Below are 17,395 nucleotides of genomic sequence, written 5' to 3'. Positions count from 1 at the left end.
CCCCAGTCCTCACACACGGCCCTAGTGACAAACCGCATCGACCAGTTCTTAAGTTCAGCTCTCAGTACTTACAGTGATTGCCTCAGATGTTACACATTGCTCCCACTGGCATTTGACTGTTTCCTTTCTTCTTCCTTGCCGCTCATACACGTAATTAAGTCTCAGAACACTTTTTCTGTCTTGGCTGCAACCACCTCCTTTACCTCTGCAAGGCACGCCCACAGTGGTACTCACTGAGCCACCAGGAGCTCTTCAGACTGGCCCACATCCCAAACTGGCACCTGCCAGTCTCACCTTCACCACAGCAAAGCAGCAGCAGCTGCTGTTGCAATCCCTCTGGAATGCAGCAGTCATGGTTCCTAAGTGACTAATGGCTGAACCTTGTCACAGGTGTTTTTCCTAGCTCAATTCCACCCACCTGTCATCCAAAATGGTTCAAAATACTTTGTTCCTCTTTTCCCCTTGTATCAGAGTCTTGGAATTGCAGTTCAATTTGCTAACTTTCAGAGTAAAACTTTTAGATTTTATTTATCTCCTTTATAATTTTGTCTACTGTTCATATCCTCAGAGCAACTAAATCCACTTACAATTGTCTTGTTAGTACTTTTTGCTACAAAGAGGAAAGCAATTTAAATTCCACAAAAAAAAAAAACCCATTGCAGAATCTCCTCCTTAAGACTGTATTGCAGTTGTCTTTTACTCACACTCATTCACTTCATGTGCAGGGATGTTGATGGGAAGGGTCTGATTTAAAGGTTTCATTTCTGCTTGTGCAAGTCAGTTTAGCAAAATCTGGGTGTTTCACACACACAAGAGATGTAAAAAGAAGTCATTTCATGTATATCTACATTCTAAACTCAAGGCAGTGCTTGAGCTTGAACTTCTACTGTGGTTTACTGTAGCCCAGAGGCCACCAGGATGATCAGAGGGATGGGGCTCCTCTCCTGTGAGGAAATCCGAGGGAATTGGGTTTCTTCAGCCTGGAAAAGAGAATTTGGATGATCTAATTGTGGCCTGCCAGTACCTGAAGGGAGCCTACTAGGAAGATGGAGAGAGACTAGTTACAAGGGTGTGGAGTGACAGGACAAGGGGGAATGGCTTCAAATTGACAGACTAGGTTTAGATTGGATATCGGGAATAAAATCTTCCCTGTGAGGAAGATTTTATTTTTATGCCTTGGCATAGGTTGTCCAGAGGAGCTGTGGCTGCCCCATCCCTGAAGTGTTCAAGGCCAGCTTGAATGGAGCTCTGAGAAACCTGGTCTGGTGAAAACTGTCCCTGCCCACAACAGGGGGATTGGAACCAGGTTATCTTTGGGGCTCCTTCCAACCCAAGCCATCCTATGAAGCTAACCAGGTTATCTTTGGGGCTCCTTCCAACCCAAGCCATTCTATGAAGCGGTGATTTGCACAAAGAGAGCTCTTGGCAAGCCTTGAGCCTTGGCAAGCAGGAGAAAAGAGGAGGAACCATTTGGGCTCCTTGCACAGCCTCTCTGTAGCTCATCCCATTTATGTCCAGTGTGGTCTCATAGTGACATCCTGTGATGGCAGCAGGAAACCAGGGTGGCTGCAGGTGCCCTGCTACAGCAATTTTGCAGCTACAAGGACAAAAGAACTTTATAACCAGTCTGCTCTTGTGCTCCTGAACAGTGAGAAGCCTTGTGACAGTTCACAGTGCCCTGTTTAGTGTGGTGGAAGCTGGGGCACAGAGTTAAGATTTTATTGCTTCCTGGCCCAACAGTGCCAGAGCAGCAGCTTGTCTTTCCGTCCACTTTACCTACACAGCCATTTTCAGCCAGAGCCTCACTTGCTGTTACACAGCTACTGTCATAGCTGTCATAAACCAAGTCACTCTCTGGGCTACACCTACTCCACTGGAACCCATCATTTAGCTTGTACCAGTCTCCCATAAAGGGTTGAAGTTTGATTTACTAAACTCAAATCTATGAGCTGACTTCCTGACACATCCCCTATAGTGAAGAATTCCTAACTCTTCTCAAGTGAAAATACCCTCAGACTTAAGATTACCCTGCCTTTTATTCGCAAAGAAGACCTTCAGCAAGTGCAAAATATCAACAATCTAAAATATATACAAAATATGTATGCTGAGCTGGGCAATTACCCCCGAGTGTTTGTTGAATGGCTCTTAAATTGGACACCACCCAAATTCCTGTTGAACATTTCCTATGCCTCATTTGGTCACTGTGACTTCCCAAAAAAAAAAAAAAAAAAAAAAAAAAAGGAAACACTCAGGACAGTTTGTAGCAAAGAAGACAAAACTAAATGACATAAATCGTGTAAGTCATCCTCACTATGCTGTAGTATCACAGTAAGGAGAAACACTTTGGAAGTGTTTGGAAGTCCACTGCATAAGGCTTTCAATAAGTAACAATGTGTTTATGAATGTGTGTGCAGAGGCATCTGGAGCCAAGAGGAATTCATTACTAAGAAAGCCAGACATAAGTCAAAGAGTCTCTAAGTAGAAGGTAAAATGTTCTTTTTAATAACATGGATATTCACAACAGTAAATGAACAATCAACCACTCCTCAGTTTATTTAAAATTACAATGTAAAATTGCAATGATATGATATTGGTGACCCTTTATCAGAGGAAGTGAAGATTTGTTTTGCTGATTATCTCATTGTTTTCTATACAAGATTGTTGTCACATTTTGTTCAGTTTATACACACAGACCACTCCTTGCATATCTTCATGTTAATTAATTACATTTACCATCTTAAAGGTCTTGATATCTGCAAATTTATCACAGGAGAAATTAACAAGTAGATGTTTGGGACCTGCCTCAGAAGGGATAAGTTTAAACTTGGTACTGGATTTCTCACTGGCTTTCAGTGGTGGTATGCTAAAAAAAAAAGGAAACAGAGGGAAAATATAAGTTGAAAACAGGCTTATGCATCATGCTTCAGTTTCTTTACTAATCATCTTCCACCTACTTTGAAGTGATAAGAGTAAGAACTCTTATCACTTCAAAGTAAGATGGCCATGAAAAGATCACACATGGCTTAACTATCTGATAAGTATTTAAAGACTCAAATCCATACATTAAAGGCTCTCACAAATTCATTATGCAGTAACCCAGATAAGCCCACAAAGGGGGACATAATAATATATGAGATCTAAGATTTCATGCAGAACAGAGGGTGTAAAACACATCACTGAATCATTGCAAAATAATAATCAGAGACCATGCAGAATGTTAATACCAGCTCTTGAATTAGAATGGAGTATAGCACCAAGGAAACCTCAGTGTTTACAGAGCAGGAAATTATGAATGGAAGTTAAAATGTTTTACACCAGTGTGTTTTGTAACTCTTGGAAACTTGTTAATGTTTTTCCCTTACCCTGACATATTGTCTTGTCTTGCCTGAGGATAAAATTGTGTGGGCTAGACAACAGGAGGCTGGTAAATTCCCTCAGGAGAGCTTATGAATGATGGGATGAACCATTCCTAATTGCTCAAGTGCAAATGGCAATGTTAAGTTGCTATGTTTGTTTGTTTGTGTTTGTCTGTGCATTCAGCTAAAGACCATGTTCCCATATCCCAGGTATTTTCCAGAAATAACTTCATTTGTGACGATATGTTGAAATTTTTGTGCAATTTCTTGTCTGTACAAAATGAACTTGAAAATTTAATCTTTCCATTTCAATTATGAAATACTGAAGGGAAAGGGCGGGAAAAGTTACAAAATCACCAAAGCAGATAATAGGAAATTGGAATCTGCAGTAAAAAAAAAAAAAAAAAAAAGGTATTTTATTCCAGTCTTCTCAATCACTATCTCAACATCATCAAATAGTTTCTTGACACTGTTTATTAATCTCCTAAGATAATTATTTTGTAGAGTTCTGAAAGTAGAACTTGAAAATTAGCGTGCCAGTAGCTCTCATTTTGGAAAAAGCTGCTTTCATGGTTTAGTCTATTCTGCAAAAACTATCCTCCTCAAACTGTGATCTGCTGTGTCTGGAAAAGCTGAGCATGGAGCAGACCTGGCTTTGTGCTTTTCGGAGGTCCCACCCTTTGAGATCACAACCTGTGTCTAAGCAGTGCTAATTTTTTTCCCCAAAGCTGAGACACTGCTGTATCTGCTTTTTACATGTATTTCTGTCTGTTGGATATAAATAAAATTTGTTTACAATGCTGTGCACCCAGATTGGCAGCTGCAGTCCATTTAATAAAGTGACAAAAAGATCCTGGTTGATATATGTTGTATTTTGGGTAAGTGTGGACAGAAATAGCCATGTATCCTATTGTTGGCCTTTGATCACAACAAGAAGGTGCAACCTCTCTGGCCTACAGCAGGACAGACAGCCTCAGCAACATTTACAGCTTGGGTAAGCATGAATTTTTTCTCTGGAAGTGTGTGGTCCTGCTAGATAGGCAGGAAAACAAGTTCTGTCCAATTATGACAGCAATTATTTGACCTCCCAAACCATGGAGCCAAAGCCCAGCCTAGATGAAGAGCTGGTTCATCACTGTGTGCTCATAACCTGTGCCTCCCAGGTTACAGCTAGAAGAAAATGATGCCTCATCCACAGTTCAGTTCCAACTCATCCATGCCCACATTCTCGTTTGATAGCAGGAGATGTTTCTGGTACTCACCTTAGCTCCAGGATCCCCTGGAGCAGGTCACTGCCCTCCACCTGCAGCACGCAGTCCTTCACCTCCTCATCGATAGGATTGGTAAATGCCACCTCCACTAACACCTCTTTATTCACTTTTGCTTCACCAAGCACCTGTGCAAAGAAAATGCTGGTGAGGCCAGGTTCTCAGTGCTCTTTTCTAGCTGAGCCTTTTCAGGCATCAAAAGAGGAGCTATTATGAGTGGCTGTGATGAACTCTGGCAGAATTTTTGAATGTGAGCGCAGCATTTGTTTCAGGGAAGAAAGTGCAACTCACTTTCCCTTTTCTCTGCCACTGAAGTTACAACAAAGGGAATTTACCTGTATGTCAATGGCAGGATTGTCCAGGATGATGTTTCTTTTCACAAGCACTTGAAGCCCATCTTCTACATGACATAAAGCTGTGACCTGGATTGTTTTGTCTGTAGTTAACTGCTGCTGGTATTCAGGATACTTTATCTTAATGGGAAATTGTTTCTCTAGAAGGGAAAAAAAATAAAAGGAATTGGTACATGACTTTATAAGCCCACGGAGCTTAAAATCTAACATTAGTATTTTCCTTTTATGCTGTGACTAGGACTAGGAGGGTCTTCAGCCATCACTGCCAAAATTAGTTAATTAATGCAAATCTATCAGTTTCCTTTAGATAGATAGTGATTTCTTTAATGTTATCCCTTTTCCATTCACTACTACTGTATTGCCTGGCTTCTTTTCCCCCCTATTGCTCTGAAAGATGCAACAGCTGGAGTTTAAGGAGTTTACTGGTGCCTTTCCAGAAGTGAAATTACATATTAAAGAAATGAATTATTATTTCTGCTTCTCGCTAATGACTTGAAGCCTAAGATTAGTACAAGACAGCATCAGTTGTGATTCAATGACCTTTCACTTCATGTTGGAGATGCTGACATATCTCTTATCCCAGGCTCCTAATGGTAACATTTTCCAAAATGTGAAAAGCACTTGGGGAGATGATAGTGTGAAACATGCCTCGTTAATTTATGTGTAATGTAATACTTTTCTCAGTCTTTTCTACCCAGGGATTTAGGATTGCAGTTTGTTAGAGCTTTTCCCCCCAAGCTGAGCAGCCTCCATTGCCCTTTTACAGATATAACCATTATGATTAAAAGGTATTTGAAAAATTACCTTCCTTTGGGGCCAGAGTGACAGATATGGAGTCCTTCCAGATCTGATTAACTCGTCTTCTGGTATACAGAGTACTCCATGCAGTCATATTTACATTTACAGTCTTAGCATCAGACTGCAAATTTTCAAGAACCAGAAGTAGGTTGAGGTCTTTGCCAACTTCTAAAGAGCCAGCCACCTTGAATTTTCCTGAGATGTCAGGCTTCTGTTCAACTTCCTCCTGTTTTGGTGCTGTAGGATCAAATTTATCCTCAAGTCCTAGCTTCTTACGGGCTTTTTTAAATATTTCTCGTTCTTTTGCAGAGCCTGTCAGGGAGAACCATGAAAATTATCCTCAACAGTTAACATGCATCTCTTATTTTACATGGCTGCTAGAGAGAAGCTAGCCAGGACATAATGTCTGTTCTTAGAGATAAACAAATCCTCTGTTTTCCACAGCCATACCTCATTTTCTGCATCTGCAGTCAGTAACATCATTCTCCTTCTAATAACATTTTTTTAAATACAAAGTCTTAAGTCTAAAGTTTCTCTTTTCCCATTTCTATCCCTTTTTATGGCAATAACATTTAGAAATGTGAATTCTTATTTGGTAGCACAGAGAAAGGCCCAAATGTTGGGGAAGGCTGATGGCACTGTGGGGTGGGTTGAGTCTGGCTGGCAACAAACAATCCACCCAGCCCCTCACTCCCTTTTTCCATAGGAGGGGAGAAGCCTTGTGGATTGAGGTAATGACAGTTTAACAAAAGCAGAAGCTGCTCATAAGCAAAGGAAAAAAAGAAACATAACACGGGGATGATCAGACCTGAAGGCCTGAGAAGGTGCTGTGCTCTTGCACCCTTTGAAAGAGTTGCTCTTCCTGGGCCTAAGTGCTGATTTAGCTCAGGTTTCTGCAACAGACCTTTTATGCTACAGACAAATATTTGGGCTGTAGTATAATTCTCACTGAGCAGAGGCAGACAGTGCATGTCAGCAATAGGCAGATGGAACAGTGAACACTTTATCTATTTAACTATTTAACTATCTATTTATAAATTTAACACTTTATGGAACAGTGAATCACTTTGGAGATACTTGGACTTGACTTATTTAGGTCCCAAAAAGCAGCTCCATATCAGAAAGGGCAAGGGAGTTGTTTATTTTTTTCACTCAATACCTTTTCTTCCCTTTTGTGTAAATAACTTGAATAAATCAAGTATAAATTCTGCTCCTACTTTATAAATACATTAAGAGACTCCTAACTGAAAAGTTATATATTTTTGGGAATGAAGCAGCTATGTGACCAGAAGAACCAGTGGTTTTACTTACCTTCCTCATATTTATAATCCCTGGTGACATCTACACGAGCATCTCTACCAACTGCCTTTGTACTGATGGAGGCACCAATTTCTGTAGACTTAGAGAATATCAAAGTTTTCTTTCCAGTTGCAGAGTCATAATTCCAGTACATACAGTCAGCATTCACTTCTGCAAACACAAATGGGCCGTCGTAGTCCAGTTCTACTTCTCCTTCTTTGATGGCATGCCGTGAGGCAGGACCACACTGATAAATTCCTACAGCATCAAGGAAAAGGAATTTAGGCATAGTCTTTGACAGTAAGCAGATTACTAGACAGATATTTATCACTGACTCCTCAACTGCCCTGTGCTGCTGTCCCATTCAAGCCCTTTCATTCACATAAACCCTCATACAAGGTCACTCATCAATGTATCTTGTGTTTATTCTGAAAGTACACTTGATCTATTTTATATTTTCCCTTAATTTTTAATAGCATTTGATATGTGCATTGGAAATATAGGAATTGCTGTAAAAACTGCTCCTGGAATTCTAGTTTCTTTCTTGGCATCCACAGATGATCTGAAGCTTTTCTAATGCAACCAATGAAGTATTTTCTTCTGCAACTATTTCTGAACAGGCTGACAAATTGCATTTTACAATGCTTTTACTTTTTTTCCTTCTCTCTAAAAGTGACTGACTTTATAAATTTTCAGCATTACTACTGAAATAAAATTTGTGTACCTCCACTTTCTTCTTGGGGAGTTGCATCCAGAACTTGCCATCCGCTGTACGAGGGGCCCAAGTCGTTGCGTGTGAACCAACTTTCATTCCAGACATGGAAATTCCTGTGTGCAAGAATGAACTTAGTGAGCTACTAATATGTATTTATGGATTCCTGTCCACCTCCTTTAATCAGCCATCTTAGTTACATGGATTAAATGCCTTTATTTGCACAGTTCTTATCTGAGACTCACCACTTCTACCCTGACCCTCACTACATTAACTAGAAAGATGCTGAAAATTGCATTGTAGAAAAAACCATAAATGTTCAAGGGCAGAAAACAAATTTGTGAAATTATACAGAATGCCTTTAGCCTATTCTTCTCCAAAACCTTTAAGCCCATGCACTTCCTTAGTTTTAGCTTTAGGCAGAATGCTACAGTTCTACACGTCACATGTGGATAGAAAGGGTCCAGAACAAGAAGGGGAGTAAACAAGACAGAAACTGAGGGACTACTTCTGCTCTTGGCTGAATGCAAGCTTGTTTGAACTGCATTTGATGCTTAATAGAGGTAGCAGTTAAATTACTTTCAGTGCAAATGATGCCACTGCAAGACAGCCGGTTCTGTTGAACTTCTACAGTTTAACGTGAACTGGTTCTGAAGAATAGTTTCAAACTAGGTTAAGTTGCCACTGTTTGATACGTGTAGTGCAATATTGCACATTTTCAGCCATCTGTAGCATCATAACTGTAATTTTGCCTGCCCTTGCTTCAACTAGCTGTTGTAATTAGTGTGATAGTTCTTTGTTTAACTGAGAAAGAGTGAAAACACCAAGTCTTGTAGCATTATTCTGTAGTATTTTTTATTGATCCACTCTGTGTGTGTAGTAGTTTTTAAGGCAATTCTTAAGATAAAGTATTTGTCATTAGAGTCTATGCTCTGGAGACACTGTAGACATTGATAAGCTCTACTATTAAATATTGAGGCTTACCACACGCTGTCAGCTCCCCTCTCCAAATGATTTCCATCTGCATCATAAAACTCATCCACACGCAGATTTCCATCTGCATCATGGGCAGAACTGAAGTTTGTAATTGTACGAGTGGGAATCCCCAGACATCTAAGCACTAAAGAGTGAAGAGAAAGCCACAGTCAGAAAGCAATATTTCTGCAGGTTTCATATAGCATGGTAATGTCTTCAAAGGCTTCCATATAGGAAGTAATATTAGTGCTTCTTTTAATGGAATCTGTGCAATGTCAGTCATGTGTGTGACATAAAACATACCTGTAGTCAGTACTGCTGCAAAAACCCAACATTGTCCATATTTAACAGGTTTGAATCCTGATTTCTTCCAACTTTGCAGGATTTCACCACTTCCTGTCCAGCTGCTGGGATTTTTACCACCCTCGTATTTTCCACTCCAGTTTCCTAGCACCACCCCTTGGTCATCATTGGCGTTGACCTGAGAAGATATTCACTAAATTTATGATGAGGTAAATTAAGAGTTTACAACCTGTCTGAAAGGCCTAGGAGTTACAGCAAATGCCATATTGAATTTGAGCCAGTAGTGCTCTCTCATCAAAAAGGGAAAGCTCACAGTAGGATGCTCTGGGGAAAGTGTGACCAGGAGGTTGAGGGAAGTTGTTAACCCCCTTTAGTTATCCCTAGCAATGCTGCCCCAGGAGTCCTGTCTCCAGTTTTGGGTCTCTCAGTTCAAAGGGATGTTGAGACACTGACGAGGAGCCAGGAGGGAGGGCTGCAAGATGGTCAGGGGTCCTGCAGCACACAATCTCCAGGGAGAAGTTGAGGGCACTGTCCTAGTTCTGTCTGGTTAAGGAGGGTGGGGATGGTGTAAAACCAGCTTACAACCACTTGAATGTGTGTTCTAATCCACCTTTCTCTTTTATATAGCAAGAGGCAACAGCAGAAAGCTGTAGCTTGGGAAAATCATATTTGATATAAGAGACAAATTCCTGATTAGGAGGGTAGGGCAGCTCTGGACTGGTCACCCACAGAGGCCACAAACCCTCCTTACCTGGAGAGTTTCAAACCAGCCTGGCAAATCCATGGCTGAGCTGATCTAGTACCCAGTAGCTCCACTTCAAATGGATGGCTGAACTGAAGACCTGCAATGAACTGATGCCTCAGCCACCCCTGTCTTATATTTTCAGTGTGACTACTGGATGTCAAAGTGACAAGTATCAGAAGTATCCCAGAGGGGATAAACCTAGTGGGTTCAGATCAGATGACCATGTAGGCCCATACTTCACCATACAGACAGTGGCCTAAAATTCTCTATGAAGTGGCTTCATATTTACTTTCCCTGAGTACTTTTAAAGGACACTTGCAGTTAGTGAAGCTGTTGCTTACCATGGCACTGAGAACACGGCCCAGGTACCTGGGGTCGTGCCGGTGAGACACGTCAGTGACAGGATCCTGACGGTAGTACAGGCTTCGATCCATTATGGACAGGCAAATATTGAGGATGTCTCCTTGAAACTGTGGCACAGAAAGAAGTCAGTGTTTTGAAAACACAGATTACTGAAAATCAGGATGCAGACAGCCATATTAATGTTGAATGGGGTTTTTCAATCACTGATTGAAGTGCTGCAGAGCTCAGCCAGGCATTACCTTGTAAAAATGTGGCCACAACAAACTCTGAATATCAAAACTCACAGAGCTTTTAAAAACTTGGGAATCTGTGGACTTGAGGCCTCTCAGCATTGCTACAGTACTTTACTAAGTTAAGGCTACATAGTCTAAGCAAAGATATTAATTAATATTATTTCTACTGGCTGCTCTTCCAAGGCAGAACAAGGAATAGTAAATTACAAATCCTCATATTGATCAGTGAAACAGAGCTTGGCACAAGTGCTGATTGCAACACCAGAGTCCTGCTCTTCAGAGATGTATGCAATGAACTGGAAAAAGCAAATGACCCAGTTAACAGAAAAACAATGTCTGGTGTTTCAGTGCTACATTTACCTGGCCAAAGTTCCATCCAAAGCTGCTGATATGATTTTTATTGCCTGCAAAAATGATGCCAAACTCTTCTAGCACATATTCCTCACACTCAGCCTCGTTAGGCATGAACACATCATCACCTGAAAAACCAAACCAGGGAGATGTACAAATACAACAGGCAAAATAAAACAAAACCTCAGGAGTCTTGCTGTATAAGGCAAGATCTCTCTTGATCTATAAGGGTGCTTGCAGATATCCACCCTTTGATGTTCTTGGTGCTATAAACAGATTGTGAAACTCGGGATCTACAATTAGAGAAAGGGGTGGGAGGTGTCTGAGTGAAGATGGAGGTGTGACACTGCCAAATCTGTGAGAAAATGGTAAATATGACTCTTTTATTGGTTCTACAGAGGCCAGACACACTCTTCTAAACTTGTGCAGAAACAGGGAAGCTCTGTCAAAAGCAGAACCTTATCTTTTAGAGCAATGAGCTCTCCAATATGTACATGCTACAGGGCAGATTCTGTGTACCAGAAGACCCTAAGAAACTGTTTGACTCTTCTTTTTGGTCACTGATCCATTCTGTTGTCAATTTTCCGCTGCTATATTAAAGTGCGGATCAAATGGAAAAGCTGCAAATATTAATGAAGCTAAAAGCAACATAGCTCTTTAGAGGAAATTCAACATATTCATACCTGAAGACCAAGGGTTAAAAAGCAAAACAAAAGTGCCAAGACTTTGTGGAGAGGAGCTGCCACTTTGAACACTCAGCCTGTAACGTCCAATGACAGCATTGTGTGGGCTGGAAATGGAGATGCTCACAGAGTTGGAGCTGCTGGACTGCAGAACTGCACTCCAGCCCTCCTTGCTCGCTGTGCTGGAGATATCAAATGTGGCCAGGGTCTTGGTCGTCTTTGAGGGTTTTGGACCTTTCAAGAAAAACAAATAATTATTTTTTTTTCCATGCCATGCTGAAATAGAGATTTGGTCATCAACGAACACGGCAGGGATGTAACCTCCCAACCCTCCCCTCAGGTGAACTTGTGCCATATATTGGCAACTGAAGGAAGCTGTGGCTGCTGGCTGGGTAGGAGTAATACAACAAACAGCTCACACTGTGTGAATGAGCACATTGGCTCTGAGATATTCTCTTGCTGCTCTGTAGTGCATATTGGGCCAGAAGAATGTCCTGAGGCAGCATTACTGTCCCTGTGAAAGAAGCTGGGGGCCATACCTGTTTCTGCAACAAATATTAAGTTTTGCTCAGGCCGTTCTGTTCCATTGAAGGTGAGAGTGAAAGCCTGTCCTCTCCTCACAATCAGTTCTTCACTGGAAAATTTACTTGTGTGGTGTTCTCTTGCATTTTCTTTCAGGTGCCAGTCTGTACTTGGCTGCGTTGCAGCTATGAAAAAATGAGATGAGCAAAAAAGCTTGAGGGTACATCCAAAGAGGAAGGAGCAGAAACACTCTGAAGAATTGCTTAATACGTCCTACAAGCAACTGGTATCCATGTGAGGCTTCCACCAAAATTAGAAATAATTTATATGTGAGCATTTTTTTTTTTTAAGAGACTCCATCTTGCATAGGCTGTTAGAGGTTATTTGCACAATTAAATATAGAAGCAGTAGTATACAGGGTACTAAAGATATACCCTGTACTAAATTAAAATCAGAAAGGCATGCAAGAGGAGAGAAACCTGAGAGAATTGAATATTTATGAGTTACTTAGATAAAAATCTGTCTGAACTCTATTAATTCTTCCATTTTGAGAAGGTGTCACCCTAAGAGAGGCACAGCCTTGCTGCCTCTGAATGAGAAATAAAGCAACCTGACTGAGCTGAGAAACCCTGTTAATTTTAAGCCACGATGTGGCCTCTAGCCCCATTATGTGTCACACAGCTGCCACTGTTGGAAGCACCTAACAGGAACATGTTGGTGGCCACTGGGCTGTCATTTGGCAGTGGGAGAGATGGCAGAATTGGAGAGAGAGCACTCCTAAAATATGCTTTGGAATGCTCTTGCATGAGAACTGTGGCTTCAGTCAGAGGCCAGAGAATAAAGATCCAAGACTGGCTTGGCTCTGAGATCATTGGTGCCTGTGGAGGGATTCCTAGTAGGGGATGGCTTGATGGTGTAAATGAAGTGCAGAAGTACAGAATGAAAAGATTTTTTTCTTCACCTGTGAAGAGGGAGATAGGAAAGAGTAAGAGTGTGGTGCTTAGGAGTGGAAAATTGTTACCCTGTGCCATTATTGAGGAAAAAAATCATCATCTTACATTCAACCAGATTTCTTAATGGAAAGATTTTTTTACAGCGTGATCTTAAATTTATCAAGTTCATACGAGCCTTGAAATAACTACATTGGTAGTTTTAGCAATGCAGTCACTGTCCAAATGTAGAGGAATGTGGGTTTTTTACATGATTGAGGCGAGAAACACGGATGATTTTTTGAGGAACATACCTACTATTAAAAAAAATCCTCAGAAACTTAGCAATGAAGCACATCTATTGTACAATGAGCTGAGGGCTCAGGGAGTTTTGCCTTTAGAAAAGCAGGAGTTGGAAAAGCAACATGAGACCCTTTATAATCATTATTAAACTGCTCTGTTTGCATATCTATAAATATTAGCATGTGAGAAAAAAACCCCACCACAGCAACAAAGAATCTTCCAAAAAAACTCCCAAGCCCCCCCAATTTTTTGTATCCTCTCTGTCTCAGCCTCAGGTTTCAGCCTTTTCTGCTCAGTGTAGCCTTCCTCAGCCTTTGCAATTATACATTCCCAAAGTTCTGCTTTGCTTCTTTCTCTTATGTCAGATCTGGCAGTCTGTCATTTGCACTTTTTTGAAAACTCCAAATAGCCGCAGGTTTTCCCTTCCTATTTGCAAAATACAGCATTTTTGTGTCAGTTAAATACCTGTGCTGCCAAATCTCATTCTGACAAGCTTGCTTTTCCCATGCACACAATAAAGAAAAAAATGCAATTCCTGTGAAAATCCTTCTGACTCTCAATGGAAGAATTTTCTCTTACTTTTTTTTCTCTTGGATCAAAACTCCTTAGAGAAGTAGCGACCTCTCAGTGTCCATGACAGAGCTGCACATGAAGTATGGATGTAAGAAGGTAACAAAGAGCATCCCAGGATGGGCTTTCCCCTTGCTCACCTTGGCCCATATCTGATCAGTGTGTCCCCTGAAGCTTCCTCTGAAAGGCTTCCTGCACTTCTGCTGGCTCAAGGAATGACTTCCTTTGGTGCCTTTCACTTCTTTAAACTCAGTTTGCAATATTTCCTCTGGGGTGGAGCTCGAGTAGCTGTCTTTGCCCCCAGCCTTGATCTGACCAGTGGGGCTTGAGGATTCATTTTTCATTCATTTTTTTCCTCTCTCAGTCCTCACATCCTCATCTTGTTTCCTTGCAACCTAACATCTGAAGCTTGGACAATATTTATTTCTAACAGTCTGGGCACTTGTTAAGAGTTTCTTTATATATTTAAAATTATAAGAACTTTAGCATTTAGCTGCTTTTCTTTCTGTTGTACTGCTAAAGTTCTAGGAACAGCATAACTCCTTCTTGCAAAACACTATTTTTAATTTTAAATACTCCATGAGCAATACTTACAGGGACTTTTTCTTTAAATTAATTCCCTAAATTGATTGTTTTGGAGCTGCTTTTTTCCCTTCCCTGCATTGTAGTAATTGCAAAACAATGACCAAGCTATTGTCTCTGCCCCAGCTCCAATCAGGGCCAAATTAAAAGAACCAATTTTTCATTTATCACATAATTTCTGTTTAACCCTGTTCAATAGACAAGCACTCCATGCCATATTTGCATGACGCACTAGAGTGACAACAGGTAAAGTATATTTGTGACTTGTGATAAAATATCTATCATTGCTTTCAGCTGGTGCTCTACTATTTTTCATAATACATCTCTGACCATGCTACTGGCAAAACCAATTAATGCCCAAAAATCTTCCACTTAACTTCAAGGAGAGTAAATTTTGCTTATGCTTTGCAGGTTCCACTTTGTGTTAAGAAAGAGATAGATTAATTCTGATACTTTTATGAAACAACCTGTAAAATCTGATGAACTCAATGCACATCTTACAGATGCCTCTCAGTGACGCCATCATGCTGGACTGGGCACAGCTGTACACGTTCCCAAATTCATCATTTTAGTTGGCTGGGCTCAGTATTCAGTAGCCAAATTGTTCTGTTTTCTGGTTTGGATCATGTTTGGAACATCCAGAACTGGAGCTTGCTCAACCCATTTCATATACAGACATGTTTTATTCATGTTTCTTATAAATGGTGTTGTTAGAGCAAACAGTTTTTAACTGGCTTTAATTTAGACTGCTACTTTGACTCTTTGTTCACTAATTATATTAATCTTAACAGGGACCATAGTTTTATAACTTGCAAAGCCTAACTGTGATTTTAAAGTGGTAAGATTAATCCTTAAATTTAAAACGTTTTAGAATTTGATTAGAGTTTTTTGATGTTAAGACACACTCTCCTATGCATACTTTTAAATACTGTTAAATGTCACACAAACAATTTTCAGAATAAATTTAAGTTTTCAGCCTATCCTTGGATACACAGCAATTTTTCTTTGACAGGAAGGTTAGTTACTGTTGAAAGAGAAAGAGCAGCAGTCCATTTATGCTGGCAGACAGTATGTCAGGAAGAACAAGTTGTGGCTGTTGTGTCAGCTTCTGGTGTTTATTCCCAGCTCTGCCTAAGTTGCCTTGCAGGCCTCTGGTGTGCTTTGTTTGTAAAACAGATGAATGATACATACTGGACCTTTGGATTAAAGATTATGGACAAAGGTTGAGAATGAGGGCAAAATTAATGAGAAATATTAACACTAGTCAGAACATGCAGTCAGTCCAGCACAACGCATCTGACCCAAGCAGTGCTGGCAGAGCTTGAATGGTGGCTGTAAATGTAGGAACTGCACAGGCAGGAGCTTGAAACTCTGTGGGTAGCAAGAGAAGACTCTCTTGGACCTCAGGAAACTGAAGCTATGAACCACATTAGTATATTGTTTCATGTACACAGAAGGAGGTGTATCAAAATCATCTTTTGCAGACTGGTCCAGTCGTATCATTCATAACATCCTTTTCCTGTAATACCCAGATTTTTTCCCTCACCTCAGTAACTGTTAAAGCAATGAATATATGGGACTAAGAGTGTCAGCACTGAACAGTGAAGGACATATTTGTTAACAGGCAAATTCCCCTCAGTAAACTCCTTTCTCTCCTTCTTTCCAATGTTTTCTTTCACACCAACTCTATGTGAATCCTCAGCGATACTTGAATTTTATGAAATGTCACCTATTACTAATTGTGCTTTTGTTCAGGATGGGAAATTAGTACCTATAATAGTCTGTCTGCTCCTATCTTCTCTCTGAGCACAGCTCTTCTTTAACATATCCCTAAAGCACCATGCTGCAACCACATGGCCATGACTCACTGGGACCGCCTCAGTGGACTTGATGATCTTACAGGTCTTTCTCAACCTAAATTAATCTGATTCTCTGATTCAGTATCCTGAGAAGTCTGGGCTATTCTATCTCTTATCACATCCCGGGTTTGAATAATTAAGCAAGAAATTCCATCAGCAACCCCCACTCCTGCTATCCTAGATACAGGGATTCAGGTGGTTTTCTACAGCTGTGCTTTTTTTGTGACCCACACTAGGGAGAGACCTGGGACACTGGTGTGGGCTGACTCACAGCAGCACTTTTCAGGACTAGAACCACCTGACAGAGAATGGTCAGGCCCATATGGAAAAATATTTGGCCAAGATCTCTTCTGAGCCTTACATATTGTCCAAGACACTTCTCATTTTTTGTCTCTGTCTTCCACTCACACGCCTGAATAGCAGGGGCATTTGGAATAGAAGCTTTCCTGAAGTTCCTGACTGTTCCTGAAGTTTGCCAACAGCCTTTCTTCCTTTTAAGACAGCAGAACTTGGCTCAATCCCCTTCTATGCTGTCTGTGTAAGAAGGGTGTCCTGTTAGCTGGGCTCAGATCTCCTCTTGAGATCTCAGCTCATTCTAGATGAGATGGCTTGTTCAGAAGGGAGGCTGGCAGTGACATAACAGTGACATGCACTGATATGTGATCTTCAAAAACCCCCAAGGGAGCAGGACACAGGAACAAGCCAAACTGGCAGTGCACAGACTGGGATGAACCTCTGCTGGACTCTCCTGACAGCTCCCACATCGTCACACAGCACCTATTATCTACAGCCTATGATATTTAAATGTATTCCCCTACCTCTCCCACTTATGCACGTATGTCTTCCATTGGAATGGAATAAAGGCATTATTTGGAATTATTTTAACTTCCAGCTACTGCTGCACACTCATCATCCAAGAGCAGCCCAGTGCAGGGTCCCATCACTGCCCTGCTCTGCTGCTCTCTGAGGATGCAGGGTGCTGTCCCACTCTGCGGGCAGGCGCTCCCAGTGCTAACGCACAAACAAGATGCTTGCAGGTGTAACTCACGCCTTAATTGTAATGACACTGAAGCTTAAAAGTGACAGAAAGAAGCTGAGATAATTATTTTCAGTGTGAGACTATGAAACAAGTTGTTAAACCCTTAGTAGCAATAGTGGTGCTGCAGACTATCAAAACCCTTTAAAAATCAG

The 17,395-nt window shown here is 40.9% G+C and overlaps 1 protein-coding gene across 1 annotated transcript; it reads right to left on the bottom strand.

Annotated features, from left to right (window-relative positions):
• Positions 1-2,567: 2,567 nt before the first annotated feature.
• On the bottom strand, positions 2,568-13,989 carry LOC121343766 (protein-glutamine gamma-glutamyltransferase E-like). The gene is made up of 13 exons (XM_041419230.1): positions 13,904-13,989; positions 11,979-12,146; positions 11,440-11,673; positions 10,766-10,884; positions 10,151-10,279; positions 9,065-9,242; positions 8,771-8,906; positions 7,799-7,902; positions 7,087-7,332; positions 5,782-6,087; positions 4,960-5,117; positions 4,619-4,752; positions 2,568-2,863 (listed from the first exon to the last, which is right to left on the bottom strand). Exons 1-13 carry the CDS (start codon positions 13,911-13,913, stop codon positions 2,716-2,718), a joined length of 2,070 nt encoding a protein of 689 aa, XP_041275164.1. The 5' UTR covers positions 13,914-13,989; the 3' UTR covers positions 2,568-2,715.
• Positions 13,990-17,395: the final 3,406 nt, after the last annotated feature.

This window comes from Onychostruthus taczanowskii, unplaced genomic scaffold (assembly GCF_017590055.1).
Source record: "Onychostruthus taczanowskii isolate IOZ18803 unplaced genomic scaffold, ASM1759005v1 scaffold60, whole genome shotgun sequence".
NCBI classification, from domain to species: Eukaryota; Metazoa; Chordata; class Aves; order Passeriformes; family Passeridae; genus Onychostruthus; species Onychostruthus taczanowskii.
The sequence above is the reverse complement of the archived record's forward strand: the minus strand, read 5'-3'. Positions and strand labels throughout refer to the sequence as shown.

Coding starts and splice junctions, on each gene's coding strand:
- LOC121343766 (XM_041419230.1), bottom strand. Junction 9,243..10,150: donor GCCGTGTTCTCAGTGCCATG/GTAAGCAACAGC, acceptor ATATCTTCTCAG/GTCAACGCCAATGATGACCA. Junction 8,907..9,064: donor TGCAGCAGTACTGACTACAG/GTATGTTTTATG, acceptor TTCACTCTTTAG/TGCTTAGATGTCTGGGGATT.